The sequence below is a fragment of the Sander vitreus genome, chromosome 2, assembly GCF_031162955.1.
Source record: "Sander vitreus isolate 19-12246 chromosome 2, sanVit1, whole genome shotgun sequence".
Classification (NCBI taxonomy): Eukaryota; Metazoa; Chordata; class Actinopteri; order Perciformes; family Percidae; genus Sander; species Sander vitreus.
Genome location: NC_135856.1, coordinates 9,323,906 through 9,351,063, shown reverse-complemented (window position 1 = coordinate 9,351,063; position 27,158 = coordinate 9,323,906). Strand labels below are relative to the sequence as shown.

Here is a 27,158-nt window from a genome sequence, read left to right as displayed (position 1 = left end):
ATGAATACAATAACTTTTTCAGCAGATGTCTTACTTACAACACGTTGGAGTAAGCAAAGCAGTTTTGTGTTTATATGTGCGGGCAGGATTTATTCAGTTTAATCAATTTCATTGTAATTCGGCTGGTTTACTAAACAGGGAGGGACTAGAAATCCTGAGCGAATTGCTCCACAATATGAATACAGATTGATCACCTATTTTGTTGGTAAACGTTGTTGTATAATCACAATATTACACTTGAGGAGACCTACACTTCACTGATGCGCCTTTCGGACCTCGAAATTAAACCCTCTCATGTAATATGGCTTAAACAAACGTCAACGTTAAACGCTGATGCAGTTTTAAATGTTTTATCACCACGAGTTTACAGACGTCTCTGCTGATTGAGTATCACCTGTGACCTGAGAGACACACCCACCAAACCAGAGAAAACATATCTCAAACATAGACTTAATATTTACAGTCTATGATCTCAAAGTAGTTGCACACCGTTTCACAACGGTGCACACCGTTCTGAGATTGAACGTGCACCGCCGGCTCTCTCTCTCTCTCTCTCTCTCTCTCTCTCTCGAAAATCAAGCTGTTCCACTTAGCTGCTCCCTCTAGAGGTCTGGAGAACTTCCGTTGTGTAATCTAGATGCTGCGTTTTTTTTTGTTGCATTTGTTTTTGGGGTTTGTGTGCTTTTCTTTTTGCAGCGCGTTTGCTGAATGCTGCGCATGTGTTGTCAAATGAATGAAGTTGTTTTTCTTTTTGCATCGCTTCTTTTTTCGGGGTTTGTGTGCTTTTCTTTTTGCATCGTTTTTTATTTGCAGCGCGTTTATGTATTTGGTTGTGTTGTGTGTATTTGCAGTGCGTTTATGTATTTGGTTGTGTTGTGTGTATTTGCAGCGCGTTTGCTGAATGCTGCACATGTGTTGTCAAATTAACGAAGATGCTTTCTTAATTTGCTTGTGTTTTGTCTATTTGCTTGTGTTTTCTTAAGTTGCAGGGCGTTTGCCCCTGTCAGCCACCGTAAAAAAGGGATGATGAGGAGTCACTGTCTCATGGCCAAAACTACAGCAAATATTTAAATTGCCCTCCAAAGATGAAAACAACTCCAATATAAGACAACATTATGAGGAGTGATGCTACAGATCTGTTTTTCTTTCAAATTGTAACCTCCACACAGGGCAAAGTGATACAGCCAAAGTCATAACATAAAGTACAAATATTCTTAACACAAGCAAGGCGCATATTGGCTTCTGTCTTTTGGTTTTTGTTGTTGTTCCCAATTCACAAGTTTGATTTGAAAAACAAATTAAAACTTGCATTTGTGTTTATGTGAGGTTCTGTTCAAATAACACCAACTTCATTCACACTGCCGGGTAAAAAGGACCCAGTTCTTTTGCTCACATGTGAAACAGATTGGATATACTGTATATTAAGAACATAAAAATGTAGGAAAAAACACATACAATCAAATATTAAATACATTTGTGTCATCTTAATGCCCACATGAGATATTTTCAGCTTAAGATCTTTTCATCAGAATTTCATTGGCGTGCAAGTTTATCTTCTTTCAGCCACAGACGATAAATACAAATACTTTAACATGAAATAAACTTCTTTGAAACTTCGATAACATCCATTAATTCAGTTGACGTTTGAAACAGTAAAATGGTATACAGGGATTAATTAGCAGTGTCTACATATTTATTTATTTTTCTTCTTTATTTCATTTTATTCTATTTTTTTTGTATGGAACGATGTATAATATTACATAAATGATGCTCTTTGATGTACTGTACCAGTTATCTGAGAGCTAACTTGGCAGATGTTTGCTTCCACTACAGATGGAGATTTCATTGTGCATTTAGGTTAAGTCAATGTCTGTTTACCAAGTCTATGTGATATTCATGCACACAGTATAATGCCGGCTGTTTCGAGGGTAACCGCCATATGACCCACAATATGGGTTTGTTTAAACTTATTATTGTATATTCTGTATTTCTTTACCTCCCCCAATAGGTGCTTCAACCAACCAGAGAGTACACACTTAGCTGACTATATTTAAAAACACATATTTTTCTTTACAATTTGGCCGTCTGCACTAAGCCAGCATCTTTTATTTCACTAAACAGATTTGTGGATAAATCTGAAAACTCCTGCTGTGTGTTTCAGTGCAGAGAAGATAAACATGTTGTCCATGGTCATGGGGATGTGTGGCAGTAAAGGTATTGCTTCTGTTAACTTTCTGTTGCCTACTTGGTCACTTAGATCAATAAACGCAAATGCCAATATCGCCGATCACTCGATATAGGTGTTGACATTAAAGAAATAGTTCAACGTTTTTGGAAATACGCTTTTTGGATTTCTTGGCAAGAGACAGCATCTCTAAAGCTTACCTAATTAACAAGTTACATCTCAAGTGCACAAAAAAAGCTAGTTGCCTAACAACTTCACAGTGACAACAAGACTCTAGGAAATCACTGTGCCCAGGCAAGAAAAAACTCAACTTTGTACATCCCACTGCTTACCAGATGTTATGTGTAAAAGTTTAAGAAGAGCTTTAACCGTTTTTCTATTGTTCAGGTATTTTAGTGTGGAGGAAGACCTTTACAAAAACTAAATTGAAAATGCTAGTGTGGACTTGCGTCACTTTCACACATAAGCGGGATTTAAAAATTTGCTATCTTAGTGTGGAGGCAGTTGAAGTCTATACCCACGGTGTTCTACTTCCGGGATTGCTCCGGTCCCACCGGAAATTCCACTGGATGCATGTCTGTCTTTGAATTTTAAACTCTGGGGGGATTTTGAGGACTATGGTAAACTGCTCCTCAAATCTCTGCAGGGTAAATTGAGACAGCTCCACAGTCCAATCAGATTTTTCTGTCGCACGACTAAAACAACCTTTGAACGTACACATGTTCCACCTAAACAAGTTCCTTCCCGAGGCCATTTTGCAGCGACACCGATCCGTGCGGAGCTTAGCACCGCCCATGACAATTGTGATTGTGTTGTGAGTGTTTAAAGAAATGCCATTAAACCAGAGCATGTTTTTCTCCCATCCCGGAATGCTGTGTGGACTAGCCAGACCCTCCTTCGCAGCGCTGTGGAGGAAGGTCTGGCAAAGCGAGACTACTTGATCAGTGACAAGGACATGATCTCTCACTGCCTTTCTCATCAACCGCCAGTTGTGTTGAGTGTGGTGCCCAGTTAAGCTATAAGGAACTGGGCATGAATTCCTGTGGTGTAAACGCAGCCAGAGAACCTTAACAGCAGGCAGAATAGAACTAAATGCTGTAGTCTGGTTTAGTCACCATAGTAACCATATGAACCCAGCTACTTTCTCTTTCTTTCTCTCTCACACAGACACACAAACACATCATCTAATCTTGTGTCACAGGGGTTCAAGGCTAGCAAGATTTCCCAAAAATCATAGCTTGCTGTTCCACTCAGAACCTGAGCCACCGGAGAATAACAACAGTGGATGCAAGAGCGCGGGAGAGAAAACGAGAAGACCGAGAGGTATGGCAAAATGAAAAGACAGGAAAGAAGGATGGGGTGGCAGTGGGAATAGAGATGTGGGGATAAGGAGAAAGATAGAAACAGGACAGAGACATAGGGCTGGAGGAGACCAGGAGACATGAAGGAAGTAAAAGCTACAGAGCAGGAGAAAAAAATGGGAGGTGAAAGTGGGAAAGGACTTAGTGAGTGAGAGTGACAGCAGTGTACTGTATCTTCTGAAAGTGACAGCAGGTGAGGGGAGCAGGTGTTAAATATTAAAGCGACTCAGCAGAGAACCTGGCCAAATGGCCCCTACTGATATGGGACATCCCTGCCTGGGACACAGTCACACATGTGCGCGCGCAGGCACACACACACACACACACACACACACACACACACACACACACACACACACACACACACACACAAACACAAACACACACACAGACACCAAGGGTAGCATCCCACAACAGTGGCAGAGCAAAGCAGAAAGAACATGCATGTTTAATTCACAACCTTCCATTTCAGCATGTTCGTGTTCATACGCTACACACTATGACCCCCCAACCCCCACACACCAAGAAGTAGGAAGTCAAAAGACAAGATGAACAAGGTTGGCGGGGAATGAGTGAGCGCATATGGGGGGTGAGGTAAAGCCAACGACGTTTCTTATTTCCCAAAGCGGTCCCTCTGTAATGGAAGTACAACATTCCAAACTAATCCTGCTCCTCTCCTGGGCTTACACATGCTCTCTCTTCACATCAGTTCTGTGTTCCCTAAATGTGTCTCTCATCTCACTGCACATCATCCAACTTTCCGCAGATTATTCCTGGCTGCTCCACACTGACATGCATTATAGGGGATGATGAGGAGGTAGAGACCAAGGACGATTGAAAGAGAGAGAGAGAAGGAGAGAGACAGGGAGAGAGGTTGGACCCGTTGTGACATCAATCCTTTTATTTTCATTTAGGAAAAAAAATGGGTTTAGCACAACACAAATGGATGATTCTTTGACTTGTTCAGGCTAGTCCAATTGAAGTGGAATTTATTTTGGATATTGGCGATTCTGGCAGAGGTACAAGGGGAAGTACAGTGTAAGCAAAAAAAACACTTGAAAGCAAAAACAATGTTAGTGTCAGCAAGGTTCATCCCTGGCTAGTACGTAGATCAAGGTTTATTTTAAATCACATACAATAAACAAAGCCCACATATGCCTGTAGGTTATTATTTATACACTTATTATTTCTTTCTTTTATTCATTCATTGGTTTATTCAAATATTCCTAACGCAATTACTATATGTGGATGTGCATGTGCGTGAGTACTTGTGTAGTAATCTGAGGACATTTGCACACAGAGATCGATGGAAGGTTGTTTTTCCCCAAGACTGTTCATGCTAAACATCTGTGAATGCTGTTTATATGGGGGTCAAGAGTCTACTTCATGGGAATTGCAGTTGGGTCTACAGCAGGCAGCGGATGAGTGGGACTTGATTTCATCCCAGGAGATAAATGATGGTGTGGACAAACCATGTAAAGTGGTGATGGTGGAGTCTGTATTGGGAGGCAACTACCAAAGTATACCCTAGGCCTGAAGGTTCTTCTAACACAGTGTATATTCATTACAAATATAACAGCCCGTTGACCTGACTTGAAATAAAGACATCTATCCTCAACTGAAAAGCAGTTTGAATTATTCTTGTTTCTGGGATAAACAACTTTGAAAAAACTGAGCTCAGAAATCACACTGTGTGTAAACTCAAAATCTTGACAAATAAAAACTGTCCTTTCTAAAAACCTGAGGAGCATTATTGCAGTAAGTTACCGGTCTCCACAATCTTGTTTATCACAGTTTTTAGGAGGCCTGCAATGACTGCTCCTGTTTAAGTGATAGCTAGATAGATGATGTCTCTGTGGCCAGCTGCTGATAAAAATGGCTGGAGAAAGCCTTTACATGAAAAGTGACATAATCATGACAGTTAAGTTTGCATCTTTGCAGCTTAGCGCTGCTTTAACACCAAGTATTTCACACTCGCACTGCCCACCTCCACGTATATTCATTTATTTGGAGCACTTGCCTGCCTGCTCAAGTGCTTTTTCTGTATTTTCTTGGCACAATCTTTTTCTTTCTGTTTTTTGTTCTCCATCTAAAACATCATGTGTAGACTGCTACTGCACCAAGCCAGGATAACCAAAGTAACAGGAGATAAGATACTCATTTGTCACTTCTACTATAGACTTGATTTCAACATTAATGCATGTGTGTATGTGAAGACAGAGTGCATGAGGCTCTGCCTGCTCAGGCTGCAAAAAGCACAATATTGTTTGTTAGCCTACAGTAATCAGGCTAAATTGTTACCAGCCCACTCTGATTTTATTCAATCCCCCAGATTACCACCACACCACTGACAGCAGCTATGATGGTAATAGCCAATAAGTGTTACATGAAGTCAGATTTTTTTTTCATAGCAAAAGGTTTTTAGGGGTCCAAGCCCGAGTCTGTAAGAACGGGCAATAGCAAAGCTTTGCCGTTCTTACAGCAGGGCTGTAGAACCCTATTGTTTTTCTACTGATTATTCATTATTCTTCTCCGCCTAAAACTCCGACTACAACCTAAACCATACATGGTGGGGTTTTGGCATTTTCAGGAATGGTCCAGAACTCCGCAAGGACTTCAGGCGCAACAATTCACCCACTTCCACCACTAGGTGGCGCTATAACAGAAAAACCCGTGTTTGGCCCTATAACTCCCACACCGTACACCGTATATTCAAAAACCATACATCCACACGTTCCCTTGATCCAACTGAATCACGTGATATAGGCCACGTCCATTTCCGCCTAAACCTTTATGCGTGAAAAATCGCGATTTATCAAAAACCTACTTTTTCGAACTCCTCCTAGACCTCCTAAATTTTGATAGGATAAAAATTGCAAAAATTATGCACAAACAAATTTGTGTAGCTAACTACGAAAACACCAACTTTGCCATATCTCAGCCAAAATAAATGCCATCAATGCCAATCTTTAGATTCTTGTTTATCATGACACTCTGAAGGTCACCCACGAGTTTTAAAAAAAATTGGCCACTAGGGGGTGCTACAAGTACAAAAAGTTTATATCTCATGAACCGCTCATCCAATTTTTACAAAATTTGTTGGGTACCATCTAGGGGCACTCCTGAGGCCAACCCTAGAGTGGGGTACTGAGGGGTCAAAGTGGGCGTGGCCTGTGGGACCCACGTCTAAATTTACTACTTACACTAACGTGAACAACTTTAAATTTACAGGGTAGATAGACAATGGGTCATGGACCACACCTACAAAACATTACACATGTGGACCACTAGGTGGCGCTATAATGTTTTTTTGCCTTTAACTCCCACATTACACATCGCACATTAAAAATCCTTACATCCATGTGTTCCTTGAATCAAGCTGAATCACATGATATAGGCCACGCCCATTTCTGCTAAATTTCTTTCCGCAATATCGCGCAATGCGCAAAACCAACTTTTTCGAACTCATCCTAGGCCGTGCGACAGATCAGCACGAAACAATACATTGCATCTCCAGATGGACGTGACCAAAAGTTACCCAAGGAATTTTGCTACGTTAAAGTATGCGCATTTGATGACCAAACAAATTTTCCTAGCTAGCTACCACACATGTATCATATCATATCTCGACCAAATTAAATGTTATCAGCAAGGAACTTGAGATCATTGTTCAACATACCACTACAATGCTCTGTACCAAATCTGGCAAAGATCGGCCTTTAGGGGGCGCTATAAGCAACGTTTATTTGTTTTGGCCAATAACTCAATGCATTTAAATGGGAAGTTTGCAATTGCAATATCTCTGACACAGTAAATGCAATCAACACGAAACTTGTGGTGCTCGTTCGGCATGCCGCTCTGAGGCTCTGTACCAAATCTGGCGAAGATCGGCCATCAGGGGGCGCTATAATCAACGTAGACGAGTTTTGGCCCTTTTACTCTATGTTAATGCCATATTTGCAATGGGAACGTACCATAGACCTTGCAGCTCACACTTCTCAATATTTACTGATGTTTGCCTCCTACTGTTAGGTTTTGGTTTTCACTTTTGCGTACTCCTTTGGTTTTTTACAATAAACAAACTTCTTAAGCCACCTGACAGTGTGGAAGTTTCTACAACCTTCACAGTGGACAAATGCAACTCTTTTCTCTCACTTTTTCAATCCAAAATCAACACCATTCATAGGCGGCGATGAAAATACTGAGCACCCACGTGTGCCAGACTGCCAGTAGGCTAGATTCATTTACAGTTAAACATTGCAGTTGGTGCTAAGTGGAGAGTCTGTCATAGTGTGATTTGGATTTTTAATTTCCCACGAAGCTGATCGCGGTAACGTGTCTGTTGAACTTTTCATCTCCAATCCTATCCGTATATCATTGTTAAAGGTAGTCTGTATATGCATGGAGGTGAACTGTTCACTGCTACGTTTGCAACGGCGACGTACCGCAGACGTCGCAGCTCGCGCCTCTCGATATTTACCGACGTTTGCCTCCCAGCCGCCCGGCTTCGGGTTCCGCTTTCGCGCGCTCCCCGGGGCGTCGGGGGCGACTGGCGTGGGTGGCTTGGGCCCCGTCATAACTGCTTGCAGTTCTAGTTTTTTTTTATTTTTTTTATTCCAACTATTCACACCATTGCAGTTTACATGTGTATCATATTCTGAAATCATTGAGACCAAATATAGCTGACAGCAGTGCTAGAGGGTCAGTGTGATGAGATCACCCTCACAGTGTGAGTGTCAAGCTCACTGTCAAGCTCACTTAGAGCTCTCATCACCTCCATAATGGCCTTGTTTCGCTCTGTCACCAGGCGAGATAGAAACATGCTACAGCACAGCATCATGACTGGTGCTGAAACGAGTCATTCATCAATCAATTAGTCAATCAAATGAAAAATAATTGCCACTTTTTGATAATCAGTCCAGTCATTTATAAAGAAATAAATGCCAGACATCTGCTGGTTGCAGTTTCTCGCATGTGACACTTTGCTGGTTTCATCTGTTTTATATCATTATGAATTTAATATCTTTGAGTTTTGGAGTGTTGGTCGGACAAAAAAAAATAAAAAAAATAAAAAAACATTTTTAAGATGTCAGTTTTGGAACTGGGAAATTGTGTGGCTATGTACCAATTCCTTTATTACATTTAATAGATTAAGGAGAGTTTAATCCCACCTTGTCTATCAATAAAGGCGTATAATGCAGCCTGTGTAGCATTTATTATGAAAAGTAAATGTGTTTTCTGCAGTTGATTCCCATATATCATCTTCCATGAGCAGTTTTTACCATTTTGTAGCATTTTATAGACTAAACAATTCATGTATTAATCCAAAAATAATAACCTAATAAAAACAATCCTTAGTTGCAGGAACTGTCAAATATAGACCCAAGGGATGCAGGGGAGGAAAATCATCAATATCCTCTCACACCTTTTCCCCACATATTTAAACTGTCCTTCTGGCAGGTGCAGATAAATGAGAACTACAACAACCACAAACATCCCCATCTACCAACACTGCTTTGCAATGATTTTCTGACTCACTGAGCCTCCGTACTTGCCTGCCAGTGGGCTGCTTTTGCACCTAATCCGTGCAGGAATACTTTTCTATTTACAGGACAGGCCTGCAGGAACAGTTGCAGGGGGCTGGTTAGTTACAGGGTACACACACTCACACCTGGGAGCTGCCGAGAATGACCACACGTTTGTACTTTTGGCCACTGAGCAGTTCAATTAGAGCAGTCGGGGGTTAAGTACCTCGTTTAATGGCAACAATTGAAGGTGGGAAAAGCTGAATTCATTTATTTTCCCTATCATTATACAGTCAGTGGGAGGTTCAAGCCAGTGACCTTCATATTGCAACTTCACGCCCCCTAACCTATGAGCCAACTATCAACTCTCTTACCTTCCTCTGTCTCTTCTCTTGTCTTATCTCTCTCTCACTCACACACACACACACACACACACACACTGCATCCCCCATCAACAACTACTTCAAAAAGCTGCCGTATTGCTGCAGTTATTGGTTCCTGTCTTTCGGCTGCTGTGCCCTGAGAGATTTAAAAGCTAAAGAACCAGTTGTGGTTTTATCAAAGCTTTTTCAGTCTGTTTGTCAGTTAGCGAGGTCTACAGAGTCAGTACCAGAGAGAGAATTCAACTAAGAAAGAGATGTTCATCCCTAACTTTTCACGAAGCATCGCACCAAAATAAAACAAAAATCCAATTTTAAAAGATATCTTCTCTTTTGCCTTTTTAACACTGGGAATCTATTTATCTGGCATCCCACTGAGCAGCTTCTTTTTTTCTTTTTGGCTTTGCATGCTCACTTTTAGACCAAGCAGAAAATATGCATTGTTACATATTTTAAACAATGTTTGATTATCTCTTGAAATATAAATGATGTTCCAGAAAATGCTGCATGTTTTATGCAAATACTTCTACTGACCTTATGAATACTGTACTTTTAAATGTGAATGTAACCTTTCAAAAGGCTAATTAACATTAAGACGCTGAGGGTGATACCAGCCATCAATTCAGTGCGTTGGCAGTGTTTCTACTCTATACTTAAACAAAAAATAATCCAACAGAGCAGCAGTGATAGCACAAACAAGCTTCCAAAACCTCCCAGCGTGTCATTTTCTAATCTACAACATGCTGAATACAACATCCTCGGACAGTTTATATTTATATATATATATGTATATATATATATATATATATATATATATATATATATATATATATATATATATATATATATATGTATATATATATATGTATATATATATATATATATATATACGTATATATATATATGTATATATATATATATATTTTAGCATAAAAGTCATTTTTCATGCTGTTGCTTAACGGATTTTGAATTGTGAGCTGCATTTCAGGTGGAGTAACTTTCTATATACCAAGTCTGTAAATGAAAATAAGTGACTGACCTAATTGTTAATGTGCCAGGACATCTGAAAAAAGTGTAGGTTGAAAAGTGTCTGAGAGGAGGGGTTACAACTCCCTAATCTCCAAAAACACAAACACTGTGTATCCAAAGAAACCAGGAGTATGTTTTGTATGTCACGGTCACTCACCTTGTCAGCCATAATCATAGAGGAGCCTCCGTGGACTCCCAGCACTGGAAGTTGCGTCTGAACGGAGAGGAAGTCAAGGATCTGGGCAATGGCCTCCTGATCGGTGCCATCGGCAAACACAAGGCCATGGAGACGAGTGCGTGACAGAAGCTCACACACCTTGGGACACAGTGAAACAAACTCAGGTGTCAAACAAGACTCTGTGTGTGTGTGTGTGTGTGTGTGTGTGTGTGTGTGTGTGTGTGTGTGTGTGTGTGTGTGTGTGTGTGTGTGTGTGTGTGTTATGGACAGCATGTGTATGTGTTTAATAGTTGGTGAACCTACGCAGCATTTCTCACCTGGGTAATCACAGACTTTGGGTCTGTCTGGTTGATCCTCAGTATTACCACGGAGACGTCAAGGGCATCATCAGGGCGCCGAGATGGGCGGAGATCCTGATCGGAAATGTAGCGCGTCTGGCCCATGATCACACCCACACTGAGACCTGGAGGCTTCTGGGACGCCACAGGCACCATCATCTGGGAGAGTAGAAGCAACAGCCAGCCTACTACACCCATCATACCCTGAAACACACACACACAAACACCAAACATTAACTCAAAGAACCATCTTGTGAAGAAACTGTGACACTTTGTCAATCCTGAATTTATGTTACAAAGCTCATATACTAAGGCTGTAACAATATTGCTTTACCTTGAAAGTTTTCTGCCTGCTATCAGCAGCCTGTCCCAGGTGAAGGTAAGACATTCTGTATCAGGGTTTTCCCTGCCAGTGTTGAGGGTTAGGTGCAGCACCTGAGCCATTTGGGCAGCAACTAAGCCAAATTAATGTAACTAAAAGACTTTTCTCAGATCTAATGATTGTAGTTGGACTTCTTTAGCAAGTTATGTCTTTAAGCTTTTTGAGTGTTATTTAATTATTATTTGCTCGAGCTTTTCCAACGTTTTAGACACAGATATGGTGATAACCGACTACAATGACCACAAACCAAGACCCAAAACAACCCCATAGAAAACAAAAACGACCAAAAAGAGACAACTTAAAAGAGATGCAAAAACCCACAAAGAGACACAAAATGTATGGGGTAACATTTTCTTGAGGAATGACACCTAAACCCCGCGCAAAACACATACACCTAAGTCTTCCACAAAGCTAGGAGAAAACATGTTTATGTTGGGTGGTTGTGTCTCAGGAGGGAGACTAATCACAGGGTAGGCAGTTTGGTCCCCGGGTTCATCCTGTCCACGTGTCAAAGTGTCCTTGAGCAAGACACTGAACCCCAACTCGCTGCCATCAGTGTGTGTGTCAGTGGGTGAATACTGTGTTGTCAGGTGTTTATATGTTTGCAAACTGACAAGGTAGAAAATACTGATATGTCCTTATTTCATGAGCTGCTTAAATCTTATAAAAAAAATAGTAATCTTAGATAACCAGCCTTCAAGGTGTTTATACAGTAACTGTCTTTTCTCAGGATTTCTAATCCCACAAGGTGTGTTTACACAGAGGGATTGATAACATATCGCCTACCAGTACATGCATAATGATAGAAAGAGAGCACTGTATGAAGCTAAAAAGAAAAGCAACAAGATGAAACTTAATTTGTTGCAAAAACTGAAACTCCTAATCTTTTTTATCAAAAAAATCATCTATCTTCTAAAATCATCTTATTTTCTACTATTTCATATGTAGTGTATATAATAACACGTTCATATTTTCCTTGTGTCCTATGAGAACAAGCAAGAACTCCCTCTTCATGCCATGTTTGTTTGCTTGAAAGTAGAGGATGGATACCTGAACCGAGCCCGACGGGCCGGGCTTGGACAGATATTTAGAAATGATGTTCGGGTTCGGGTCGTATTATGTAGGTGCAAGCCTGTGTTAACGTGCGCTTGTTGCCCCGTGTGCGCTGATGCGCTCATCTGTTGACATTTCCGAATGCCTTCCTACAGTTGCTTTATAAAAGCGGGCTTTTGTGTCATGTTATGTGTCATTAGTATGAGAAAAAAACGAGATTTTAACTATGTCGGGCTCAGGTCAGGCTCGGACATAAATATCTTAATGCTTGTCGGGAAAAAAAATGCGGCCCGATCCGCACACAAGAAGTTGAGTAACACCTTATGAAACGAGTTAAAAATCGACTCTACCGTGTTGTGGACAGAATATATTTTGGATCATCAGAATACAAGAGTCATAAGTATTCTGAGCATGAAAAACGCAGTAAGTGCTGTAAAACGACCCGCCGGGTTTCTCAAAGAGTGGCTTGTATTTACATCTTTGATGAAAAAAAAACAGTGTGACTCAGATATGTGACCTGAATCGAAGTCTCAAGTACAAAACTAAAGATTACATGATAGGCATAAACTGGGAGTTGTCCTCCACTTTTCAAAAAACATTCAGTTTCAAAGTGGGCAACCATTAGGAGAGCAGGGTTAAACCTAACTTTATTTTTGCTAAAGTGCTAATCGGGCTTCATGAGACACCCTAAATCTCTTTTCCCCTTTCTGCCTTTAGTTGAACATAATCTATGCCTGTAGGCAATGTTCGAAGTAAAGTGCCAGCTATTAATGAATAAAATAACCCAGGAATAAATGTAATCTGATTTACCCAAGTCATGGGGCTATGAAGGGAAACATTTCAAATCGCTAAAGGCACAAGTGTCTGCATTAATCAATAACATTCACCGAGATGAAAAATAACATTTCTTTCAACTCTATATCCTAACCGGATTCCGGTCTATTACAGAGGAGTTTAAGCTCCTGTTCCCACTTTAGCTTACTCTGTGTTACCTTTTCCTGTAATGTGTGCAGATCTAAGAGAAGCAGATGAGTAGAGGAAATGCAGTGTGAAATGCCTTGGGCTGAATGAGAGCTAATGAAACCATGATGCGAATGCTACGTTGCATCTCAGCCAATTTCTTACACCACCACAGTCCAGCAGAGCTGAAAAACACCCCGGGAGGAAACATCACGTCCACAAAATTAACCCACTGTCTCTGTATGTCTTCATCCTGCCCTCTTTTCATTTTCTTACTTTGCATTCATGTATGCTAATCATTTTCTCTTTATGTATTTCTTCTTCTTTTTTTTCCTCTAATTCTGCCAATCTGTCTTTCTGGGTGGGTTAACGTGTGTATCTGATCCATGTCATCTCACACCCGGTCTAATCAGGCCAGTTAGTCAAGTCAGTACTTTCCCAGCTTGCTCTCTCTGCCCTGGTGCCCACAGACTAGCCTGCAGCTCCAGCAGCACTTAGCATACGCCGCTAAATCACACACCGCTACACTCCTGTCCCAGGAAATTAGTGTCAGCTTCAACCAATGGGACCAGATTACACTAACTTTCCCTGGAGTTAGCATCAGGGCTAACATTATAAGAAGTCGAAGTGTACTGTGTCACAGCTTCCAAAATGGTCAACATAGCTGGAAAACTTTGGGTCACTGAGTGTTCCCGCTGTCTTGCAGGATTTGTATTTGCGATTAAAATCATATCCGCTGACTCCTGTGGTAATTGTTTCCCTCTGTGTTAGCATTTATGCCAATATTTCCACAAAACAAAAAAATTCAAGATGCTAATAATGTAATAATATTCAGCTAGTAATTCTCTAGTATCCTGCCAAGGGTGTTACCTCTTCTAAAATGTATTTTAGTATTCAATAGCTGATTCACAGCAATAAAACGTATAGGAGTCTTTGTTTGTGCTCATCTAAACATGTTTCCTAAATTGTACAAATTTGCCTCTAAGCAGCAAATTAGTCTTGTCTAAAAATATTTTTATTTCCTGTTGCTATTTAGCTTTAAAGTTAAATTTGCAAAAATGATGCCTCTGTCAAAGCTAGAAACAGCACACCCTGTCATCAAATGGTAGCTGGCATTAAGAGGCCCTCAAGCTGCCTCAGTGACAATGAATCAGAGGATGTGTTTTTGCACAGTGTAACACAACCCAGAGGGATTTTCCTAGGATATAAGCACATTTTTTGGTTCAACAATGTTAGCCCTAACTCCTATTAAATAAAGCTCATTGTGGGTGTAATTGCTTAAATCTATCGGTACACAATTTCATTTTTTCATTAATCGCCAATGAAGCAGCTCAACATAGTATCTCTAGATGACAACACAAATTAGGCTTGCGGTATGTGGGCCATGTTTCCCCAAAATATCTTAAAGTGATACTCCACCCACAGTCTGTCTTTTGAATAGCTCACTCAACCTTTGTAGGCTTGAAATTAGGCTGTACAAGTTTGTATTGTTTAATGCTAACCAGTTTTCACTGTGGACAAAAAACTATCAAAACATCCACAGAAACTCTGAAACTCTCTGAAACTTCTGCAGCACAACCTACTTTTCCACTGTCCATTTATATGTAAAACACGTTTCTCTCAATCATGTTTTTTGCCAAGGTCTATTTGCATGGAGCATTGCTTCAAGGCTACAATTGTTACATCCATCATACCTGAGGTGCGCTACCTGGGCGTCATCCTGGACTCCACGCTCTCCTTCCGGTCCCACATCAAAAACCTCACTAAGTTCACCTTCTACCACCTCAGAAACATCTCAAGACTCCGGCCTTCACTCACACATTTAGTAACTGAGACACTCATCCATGCCTTCATCACCTCATGTCTGGACTACTGCAATGGTGTCCACCAAGGTCCTTACCAGACTCCAGTATGTCCAGAACTCTGCTGCCAGGGTTTTAACCCACACTAAGCCCTGGCAGCATATCACTCCCATCCTCCAACAGCTCCACTGGTTGCCAGTCAAGTCATGCATCACCTACAAGATCCTCCTGCTCACCTACAAATCTCTCCATGGACTCACACCACAATACCTCACAGATCTCCTCCACCCCTACACTCAGTCACGTTCCCTGCGGTCCTCTGACAAGGACCTGCTGGATACCCCCCGCACCAGGTTGCGGACTTTTGGGGACAAGGCTTTCTCTGCCAATGCTCCCACACTCTGGAACAGTCTGCCACTCCACGTCTGCTCTGCCTCATCCCTACCCATGTTCAAAAAGCACCTCAAAACATTTCTTTTCACTAAGTCCTTTGACCCCTAACCCCCCTCCCCCACCCATTTGTTAAGCGACCTTAGGTACCATGACAGGTGCTATATAAGCCCAAGTTATTATTATTATTATTATTATTATTATTATTATTAGTAGTAGTAGTAGTAGTAGTAGTAGTAGTAGTAGTATTATAATACGAAGCCTCTCATGTATGAGGTTTTCCCAAAAATATTAGATTTTTGACGACCATGTGTGACCAATCCGATACTGCTGTGTCTAGTGTTTCATATATATCTTATCTCATTTGTTTCCCTATTTTATTTTTCCAACTAATTATCTGCAATTTCTTTTAATTGACAAGGTAAAATTGACAAGTGTTTGGTGCAATGTGAGAGCTGAACATTACGATTAGATCTTTGGATGCTGTTGAAGCCATTATAAAAACAACAAAACAAAGGTTGGCCAGCAATAAATGCCATTGGAGTGGTGAGCTCCAATAGTTGGTATTTTTATACCAACTATTTAATAACAAGTTAGTAACAAAGTCATGTACATATTTGAATGCCAATCTCATGCTTTCCCTTTTATCATCCTTTCATGATCTTGTGGTGTCCTTGCTTCAACAATGTTATGGTTCTACCTGAGAAGTGTGTTGTTGAACCTGAAAACGTTTAGTTTAGAAAGCACATAGAAATCGACATTTCTAAATCTAGTTATTTTCTAATTAACATTTGCTTATGGGAGATAACAGTTGGCTGTGATCTCTCTACAGTCAAGGTTGAATAATATAATACATTACATCATTTCTTTTGTGTGCTGTTGCACAGACACTAAGGTAGAATAAGATAGCAGTTGCCACCCTAAAATAATGTCTTACCACCCCATTTTTTTTTTACCACGTTAGTGGTCCAAAAGCATTTTTTTCAACATCAAATGTTATTTTTTGGTTTGTTAATCCCCATAATACCCAGTTCCAAACTAAGTGTCAGGGCCAGATCTATGTACATATTTGAGTTCGCAATCTACATTAAATAGCGTATGATTTACTAAAGCAGTAGCTTATTATCAGTAACTGGGACTGTCTTGTAGATGCATTCTGCATATTAACGAGATCTCCAAAGATGCAGTTCAGTGGTAAAATGGGGATACAATAGGGTAATAAATGTTGAAAGAAATCAAGCCCAGAAAAATTTAATTAAAATGTAGTTATGTATGCTATAAAATTATCTTAAGGTTTGCAAAACCAATGCAATAGTCATTAAGCATATAATTTGCCTTTAAAAAAAATACATGCCACTGCAACTAGATGTCAAGTGTGCAATCACCGAAGTGCATTAGCTCATATTAAATGATCACAAAGCCACAACTCTCCACCCTCTTTATCTTCTTTATACTGCACTACTTTTCTTTCTAAGAAGCTGTCACTCTCATTTCTAAATAATTCACTGTAGCTCTCCTACACATGTTTCTGCTGTCATGGTGATTTCCACAGAATGCAGGATTATTAATTTTCATCTCCCCCAACACAACCTTCCTTTATTATACCATTTCAAATCTGCACCTACGTTGTAAAGGCAAATTATTTTTTTCTTGTAATTCTGACCCTTGAATATCGGGTGAGCCTTAAAAAATTTTTTTTCCAGAATGTGCAGTCAACCACTTTTATGAAATCTCCTTGTGTTATGTGTGCAATCCTCCTTTAAATGCATTTGCATGAAGAAGAGAGGCACACTTCACTGATCGCACGCGAGATGTGTCTCAGATGAAAGGCAAACTGCGCTTCCAGGCCGCTGCACCTGTTTGATAAATGAACATAAACATGCACATCAAGTGAATTTTATGTTGTCTAATGCTGTCGGTTTTGGATTTGCTAAACAATGTAACTTGACAACATAGGCAAAGTTAGTTAGTGTTGTCCTAAGTACTGTTGCTAACAGCAAATGCGTAATGCGTGTTTGATGCTCATACAAATGCATGATCTGCAAGGGATTTGCTGTATGTCTGAAATATATATATATATATATCGTAGAAATTTGGGCATTGTTTTGTTTTTCAGATACATTCTGAGATAACAGAGCCAGAGTTTATGGCCGAGAGAGAATTAAAAAAAGGGATAAAGGGGGGTTGAGGAAGAAAGGTAAGCTTTCCCCAACTCTCTCTCTCTCTCTCTCTCTCTCTCTCTCTCTCTCTCTCTCTCTCTCTCTCTCTCTCTTTTTAGAGTAGGGCAGTTCATTGTTATATTTGTTGGGAAAGATACATAGTTTGCAGAAGGTAAAAGAAGAGTGTGCCACCCACCATTATTGTTTCTTAGTTTTATTTGGCTGCAATAGTACTGTAAGAAGCTAGCCAAGCTTGTCACATTACCGGGCAGTCTGTGCTAAGTTGTCTCAGTTGGGTACAAAAAATTTAAACACATTGCAGATGGTGGTATGACGTCTTCAAGCACATATTGGAAAAAAAATTTAAAAGGTGTGGAATCCTTGAAAATATTTTTATTTTTGTTTGCTTTATGTATTTTTATTATGTTTTTTAATTGGCAGTAGTTTTCCTCAGTCAGTTTGATTGGCAGCAGATATCTTAAATCATTTCATTAAAGTTCACTAACACCTTGTCTACTAAAAGAAACAACTAGTGCAGTGTCATAGGTGTCACTGATAGGAGCAGAGCTACACAGAGTCAGTAATGTGTTGGGAATGCAATAGTGGCCGCTGCCTGTGTTAATAAGCATGTCAGGTGGGTTAAGTAAGTAAGCAGGTAAATCGTAACATCTTCCTTCATCAAGGTAAGCAAAAAGGCTGCAAAAAGGCAACTTTTCTTCACAAAAAATAGAATTATGGGATTTTGTTAACCATATGTACATGTTTAGGATTTGCAATGGACTCCTACGAGAAAAAATTCTGAAAATCTTCGAAAGACTATTTAATGTACTGTATTGCTGTGCAAAACACGATTTTTGCACTGAACATGCTTGTTTGTGTAGGGTTTATGATACGAACATAAACCTAAAACTACAGCTGTAGTTATGTATAGGAAAACATGTTTAGGAGTATTCTATTGTAGCAGTTGTTTAATAATATATATTGTTTTTTTAAACATATTCTTATATACTGTATTCTTTCCAAGCTAAAGGCAATGGACATGATGATACAACTGTGAGGTGGGTGACTTCTTATCTGTCAGGGAAAGACCAGCTGTAACACCCTGACCCTGTGCCCATAACCTGTAGAGTGCCACAAGGCAGTGTCCTGGGCCCCCTATTTTCTGTTTTGGCCAATTGGAGGAAGAATTGACCAATGAAAGCATTGTAGGCAGGATTAATAATGGGGGTGTCATCTTCTTTCGTTACATAGCTACACTCTTTTTTTGATTGAGATTTATTCAGGCCTACAAGTTGTTAGTCATCAGTTTCATATGATACATTTTTCAATTGTTTATTCCCTTATCTTGATGTCAGACATTAAATGCTTGTTGTAATCTTACTAAAGGTTGCTGAACTATGCAAGCACCAGTACAGGAACAATGATAGAAATAAGTCTAGGACTTCATTCTGGTTTCGTATTTTATAAATGTATAATAAAGGTTGTCAAACCGAATACCAAAAGTATTTGATATTGAATCAATTGACTCCCTGCACTTTAGCAAACATAGTTTGCAATATCAGACTGGAACAAGGTACATTTTTATGTTTAATTTGAAGGCACAACAGTACACTTAGATATGGACATTTTAGCAAGTGAGAAACAAACACCATATTTCATAATTATTCACAAACATAACACTACTGCCCTTACCTCTACTACAACTACTAAATGAAATAAGAAATTGGTTTTAATTCAAAGAAATGTCAGTGTATTCTCTCTAAATAATTTTAATACAGGTGCACTTTCACATCATATACTCAAATATGCTTTTTCTGACTTGGGAGCACCAGGGTTTATATTTTTCAGAGATTGCTCTGCATTTACTAAAGCGCAGTGTGCATCATTATCCACCCACCCAGACATTGAATTGCAAAATATGAATGTTGTCTTTATTTGCAAGCGGGATATGGTGGAAAGGTCTTGTTTGAAATATCATTTTAATTTAACATTAATGTAAGGTCCAAGTGTCTTCCTGTTTGTCCTCAATAAAACCGCCTTACTGTTAGACACAGTCTTTTAACAACCCAACAGCCTTTTTCCACATCAAAATTTCAGCAATGCGGAGAAATGTGCGCATGTGTTTGGGGGACACAATTTTGAGATTCAAAACTCAAAAGTTTGAGTGATTACTTGCAAATTTAAGCTACTAAATGTTTCATTTTGCAATTTACCTTGTTGTCTGTGCACTTTCTTTTATGGTTATTACAGTATATGTTCCTTAGCTCCTTACAAACTTAGAGTAAAGATGAATTTAGCAAAATAGGGGCTACATAAGTGTTTAGTGGCTAAAATTTGAGGGAAACATCACATTAGTGAAAAACGCATGTCCATCGTTCAGTTGTATTAAATTGTAGTACCTTACCTGTACTATCAGTAGACTACTTGTGATGTTATTTTCAGAAACAGGTGAAGTAAAACTGATTTCAGGTATTATCTATAATTTGAGTCAATTGAGTTTAGTGAAAATGTCCATCATTTAGTTGTTCAAAGTTTTCTGTCTTCTTCTTGCATGGATTTAAATAATTGTTTTTATCTTTACTCAGAGAAAACAGTGGCCTTGTTATAGTGAATTATAACCTGCTTGTAAGGTATTATATCTACCTATACCTCAGGAATTTCATTACTTTACTTAAATCCCAATGACCACTTAGAGTAACTTATAATCACATTATTATGCCTTGTAGCAGTGATTATTATGCATTATAAAATTATTATGATGTATTAAAATTATGAGAATTATAATACACTATGATCCTGGAAAGAAAATGGTAGTCAGGGAGTGACAAGCAATTATAGAGTATTATGATACTTGACTTTATAAGTAATTATAAAATGGTTAATGTGTTATGATTAATGTTATAAAGCATTATGACTATTTATGAGTGCTTATAACTATACTTATACATTGCTATAAACAGATTATAAACTCTTACATGTGTTTATAATGCATTATGGACACAAATTGACCAGAAATTATAGAATATTATGATACAATACAACATGATTAATTTATGAGTGCGTATAACTATACTTATAGTATAGAGCTTTATAAGCAGATTATAACACATAATAACTGTTTATAATGCATTATAGAGACAGGCTTCATAGAAAGTGTTACCTGCATGTATGTATCTGTGTGTATATGTGTATCGGAAGCAAGACAAAAAACTAGTGCTGTCAGTTAAACGTGTTATTAACGGCATTAACGCAAACCCATTTTAACGGCGTCAACTTTTTTATCGCAATAACGTTCTTTTTGGCCTAGCAAACTTTGTAGTTTTTTTTCACATGCTGTTGCAACAACTAGTAACGTTAGAAAAACTACAACACCACACCGGATCTAGCTAAACCGGAAACAAAACAACAGGCATGCCGCACACACTTGTTTGGGCTTGCGATGCGAGCCGGCCAAAGAGTAGTAGGCTAACGTTACGTTTTGAGTGGATGGCGAGCACGAGACGCCGAAATGGATGCCAATAAGATTCTGAATGGAAAGTTTACTTTTAAAAAGTTGCCAAATGGTTCCATTGACAAGACCAAAGTGATCTGTGTGTTTTGTCGTTGTGAACTGAGCTATCATCGCAGCACGTCCAGTCTGAAATACCACTTGATGGCCAAGCACACAGCTGATGCGAATTCTCCGCCCCCCTCGTCAAAGCCAGGCGACAAAAGCACAAAGCAAGCCAATTCACTTTTCCATGTTGATAAGAGCATTAAAATGAGAAAAAATAATTGGACAAAAAGAAATCTAGGGACATTTAGAATAGATAAAAATGTGCGATTAATTGCGAGTTAACTATGACATTAATGCGATTAATCGCGATTAAATATTTTAATCATTTGACAGCACTACAAAAAACGCAACTACTGCGGAGGAAACTAAAAGTCAAAAGTTGAGGGTGGGGGCAGGAAGGGCATTAAATGGTAGGGGGAAGTGTATAGTCATTCATTTAAGATTTTTCTAGTCTATATCCTTGACGTTCCACTTCCAGGATTGCTCCATTCAGTCATTTAGGCTGGATATCCGTTGCCTTGGGCTTCCTTTGTGTTGGCCTTTTAAACTCCAGTCGATTTATGAGGACTATGGTTAACCTTTTCTCAGATCTCTGCAGGGTAAATCCAGTCAGCAAGCTAGACTATCTGTCCAATCTGAGTTTTCTGTTGCATAACTAAAACAACTTTTAAACGTACACATGTTCCACCAAAACAAGTTCCTTCCGAGCCTATTTTGCAGCGGCACCGCAGCTTTTCTCCGGTGCTTAGCACCGCCCAAGAAATTGTGATTGGTTTAAAGAAATATCAATAAACCAGAGCATGTTCTCCTCCCATCCCCAAATGCTATGTGGAGTAGCCAGACTCTCCTCCAGCGTGCTTTGGAGGAGGGTCTGGCAAAGCGAGACTAAGAAATTTCCGACCTTGGAGAGATAGAAAGAGGCCATATTGTGAGATAGTTTGATAAACCATTACATTTGACATTAGAATTACATCTTAAGCATAGGGGGTGAATGGTTGCATGTTAATAATGATATAACCTAACTGTAACTGTTTTAGTCAAAGAGCTTGCAATGTTGGGTGCAGCAACAAGGTAAATATAGATATAATTAACCAGATAGCAAATTTGGGGGATCTGTTTGTTTACATGACAAACTTCTGCAGTAAACATGTATTATTTAAAAACTCGATTGGATAACACTATGACCAATCACAACAATATACGGAGCTACCAGCGGAGCTAACTGGTAGATTAAACTCTTGCCGTATCCGGTTGGCAAAACAGCAAAAACTTCCTTCTTGCAAAGGAACGATTTGAGCGCTGTCTTCTGTTCCTCTTTTAGATAAAAATCCAAGTCTAACTCGTTCATTGTAGCGGTCAAACCCATTTCAAACAACTGGTGTTCATCCGTAGCCATCTTGCAATGTTTACTAATGACTTCAATGTCGCAGCGCTGTTGTCATCCGTTTAGCTCGCCTCTGGCCCACCTATATCAGATACACCGATGTGATTGGTGCAGCTCGGCTACAAGGACATAGTTAATGAGTATCATTACTGAATGCCAGAGTGACTCGCTGATTCAAACTATCGGCCGATACAGAGTACCGATCCAATACCAGCGTGTCATATATTTTATTATGTTTTAACAACTGTATACTACTATACCTGCATGGATGTGATATGATTTCTATTTTTGTTGTCGGTCTGACTCAGGTTAAACTCTTTGTGAAACATGAACAAACACAAACAATGAATGCCACAGAATCTTTAGGGCTTTATTACGTGGTATCGGATCGGTGCATAAACTCCAGTACTTCCCGATACCGATACCAGCGTTTTAGGCACATCTCTACTTGTAACAAAGGCTACAGCAGGAAAAGGTTAAATACAGAGCTTGTTCTAAGTTTATCACACTTAATTATCATCTCTTATGCACAAAGAAAATAAAATCAATTTAATAAACTACTGAATATTGTAAATAAGACAGTCTTAAGTTGTTCTAATGTTAGATCAGTATACTTTTTTTTGTGCTAATGGATAACATTCTTTATCATGGTATCATTTTACATCATAATATTGATCTATATATAGTAACATTTCTGGAAAATTGATTGCTTTAATAATCTAGTGAATTTAATAGCTGACAAATGCTTTAAAACATTGATTTAAAAATCATGTAAAAATCCAATATTGCCATAAAGCAGTGCTGCTCATTGATTTCCATTACTGCCCACAATAGCCTGATACAACTAGAGATATAAAAGGGATAGATGCCACTGGATAAACATTATGGCAACATCTCAGTAGACAGTAGACATTAATATTATCTTGAGGAATAAATATCACCCACTCCTACGTCACGTTGAAGGGTAAAAGAGAAAAAAAAAAATCCTACAATCAAAATAAACATCAGACCTGTCTCCCTCGCAGCAGAATTCTGTATCTAATAAATTGTGAAACTGATGTGAAAACGTATTAGGGGATTTACAACTGAGAAGTGGGGGCGAACGTCCCTCGTGCTCACAATGGTCATTAATTAAGACTTTAACAGCAAAATAGGTTTTAAAGTCCATCGCTGATGAAGCCTGTGAGAGACCTGAGAACAATCAATCAGTATTTCTATCTCATTACTGTTCTCTAGCAGTGACACCACACTGTGGCTCTTTCCATAATGGTCCTGTTGTGTGAAGATAGAGGGTAAAGGAGACCTACAATACAGTTGAATGCCATGAAAGCCATTAATTTAAAAAACATATGAAGCGAGCAATTTTACAGATTCAATGTCTGAAATATATTATACTATAAATGAGTTTATGTTCATGGGCATAAATTTGATGGCTTTTACAAAAGCCTCTAACATGTGATCTATCTTTGAGTATACATCTCTGGGCACCACGGTCAACATATGTTTTTTGATGTGTTGCTTATTGCTGTTAAAAACTGGACTTGGCAGGAGGAGACAGAGGCTTCAAATTTTCCCACATCACCAGATGCCCCGTCTGGCTGAGACAGCACCTGTCATCAGCGTTGCATGGAGCATTATACCTGGAGTAATATATTTTTGATTTGCGGATGCTTTGGGGATATTTTTTGGCCTCTGAATCTTGCTGCCTGGCAGAGTTCTTAACAACTGGTAGAAAAAAAGAATTTAAACTGACTAGACACACTAAATCATAGAGTGAACTGTTAAAAGTTACATGTTGAAGGTTTCCCGGCAGACAGCCGTTGAAGATGCCACTTCACTTTGACTACATTTATGGTAAGATACACCTCAGTTGCTTTGTGTTAATTTGTTTTTAATGTACCAAGTAATCAAAAGCACATAATCTTTTGCAGAGTGTAATTCAGTTGTTTTCACATTTGTCAATAATTGATTATTATTTTATACTTTATGGGCATTTAGGGGTATGCAAATGTATTTTAAATTAGAAAACAAACTACACATTTTTGCTTTTTGTTTACACATTTGTTTAAAAAAATCAGTGTGTTTCCCCAAGGTAAGCAGCATATTGTTGAAAAATTGGTGCACTAGAGTGTGAGTATAAAATCTACTTAAACACCACTGTGCACCACTTAAATCAAGGTCTGTACTTTATAAAAAAAAAATGCAATTACTATCTACCTTGACCTACAATTATATAATTGAAAATCCCACATGGTACCCTGTGCTTCAAAATCGGATAAATAACACATAAAAAAGATCAACAGCAGAATCAATAAAAGCAGAGTCAGTGCTCCAGGAGGTCTCCTAGGTGCTGTGTTTGTACAAATTGGAGACAGGAGAGAGGACTTTGACTGAGGCAAACCCACTGAGTTACAGCAGAGATAAAAGCATGGATGACTTTTACCAAATCAATGATGGATATCACAGTTTAATTTTGAAAACAATCTCAAGCAACTCTTCCCAAAATGGGGAATTTATATCTATCATTTCTCTCTTTGTAGGTATGCTCCTATGTAGGTGGGGAACATATTTGCCCCATCAAAACATCTTATTTTAAACCACAATGACATTACCCAGTAACATCAGTCTCCTATCAGTGACATGACAGGCTATGTCACTGTTATAACAGAGCGACAGATGTATGGCAAACCTTGCCCACAGCGTCTACAAGCATGAATACAAGTAGTCTTAACACCTTGGCTTTCTGAACAGGCCAGCAAAGAAAGGGTACACGTTAACAGTGTTAGGTAGGCTAGGTATGTAGCTAGCTTATTAGCCATGCAGATGCAACAGTTTAAAGAGTTTACAAAGGGATCAGCAAGGCCCCATGTACACCTGGTACGGACATCTGTATCTGAAGTACAAATAAACATAGAACACAGTCGGAGTGCTGTTAGATTGGCTAGAGCACATCTGGAGGCATGTTTGTTGACAAGTCTGCCTGATCCACCTATAATTTGCATAATTTCCCCATTTGCATACTAAGAGAATTGAGACAACATGACACTTAAAGACACTTGAAAAGATGTACACTGGCTTTACAATTATTACAACCATTAGGAAACGAGCACCAGTAAAACTGAATATTTTTAATACATTTCTTCGAGCAAAAAAAAAAACTGGACCAGGTGTACTTTGGCCAAAGTTTTAGGCTCGTGGAGCGTCCTTGTCTTGCAGCAAATATTAACCCACCCCTGAGGCTTGAAGAGTAAAGCAACGTGACATCATGACTTTCTAAAGCCAAGTGGCGTGTTATCTGTACACATTTTGAGCTAGCCGCGTGTATGTCTACGCCGTATACAGCAGACAGGTTGCAGACTGATATCAGTGGCCCTCATTTATCAACCTAACGTAGAAACCAGCGCAGTTATGAGTGCAGAAATCATCTTACGACAGGCTTCACGTGTGATTCATGAAACGTTCATATCACACCAATCAGAGCGTAAGAATGGTCGTACATTGATAAATGCAGCGGCTGGAAACGATCGTAATTTAAATATCACGCCCCATTATATTCTCGGTTTTGAGGCCTCGCCCCTACAATTTATGACATGGCGAGACGTAATCCGGCTAAGAAGCGGCACTTTTCAGAGGTGGAGATTGAAACCCTGATATCTCAGGTTCATTTGCACTAACGTGTGTACTATTTGGCAGCCTGAAAACTGTTATTAAAGGCTGTAGAAAGAATGCGGAATGGAAAGAGATCACTGATGCTGTCAACAGCGTTGCCGTAGCAAATCGGACTCCAGCGGAAGTTTATTTAATTTATACATCCTTACATATGTATCCTAATAGTAATATACAGGCTTATATTGCAATCTCTTAGGCTTACACCTACCTATATTTAAATAAACACACAGTAGCGGAGTTTATGCAGTGTATTTTATTTTACTCATGTTTTTTTCATGAGTCAGACCCAGGCAGCTGTGAGCTGTGAGGGAGAGGGCGTGTCCTCCTCCCCCCGTGCAGGACCACCACCCCGACCCTGTCTCCTGACAGCAGAGGGGCTGGAAAAACAAGCCGAAATATGTCAATGGCAGACATAAATCGTTCACTTGTGGCAATCAATACTTGAAGAACACCTGAAGAATAAATAAAAATGTTGTGCATCGTAATGTTTCCTGTATTGAGTATCATTGCCAAACATAACACTATACCTTTTAAAAGCGAGGAATAATATCCTGTCTCCTTCATAGCCCCAGTTGGGGCTGTGCTGGACACTGCTCTCTGGGCATCGGGTCATCTGGCTCCATCACTACATTTATGGCACCCTGTTTTCCTGCTCGATGTGCAGAACCCCAAAAGCTAAACAATGTTGCAGACTTAGGGTCCCCCCCGCCATCTGCCCTTAATCAATCCGATGGAGTGCTCCACTGTGGCCCGTGCGCGTACGTGTGCACTGCTGTATCGGAGCATAGAGGTCCTCTAAAAGAGCCA

At 39.4% G+C, this 27,158-nt stretch overlaps 1 protein-coding gene across 1 annotated transcript in view; it reads right to left on the bottom strand.

Moving 5' to 3' along the window:
- The window catches only part of grin2ab (glutamate receptor, ionotropic, N-methyl D-aspartate 2A, b), a 107,107-nt gene that overhangs the window by 70,735 nt on the left and 9,214 nt on the right, over positions 1-27,158 (bottom strand). Inside the window, exons 3-4 of the mRNA XM_078276358.1 lie at positions 10,976-11,200; positions 10,638-10,796 (exon numbers count right to left, since the gene is read on the bottom strand). Coding sequence (XP_078132484.1) covers positions 10,638-10,796; positions 10,976-11,200 — 384 coding nt within the window. The remainder of the gene's footprint in view (positions 1-10,637; positions 10,797-10,975; positions 11,201-27,158) is intronic.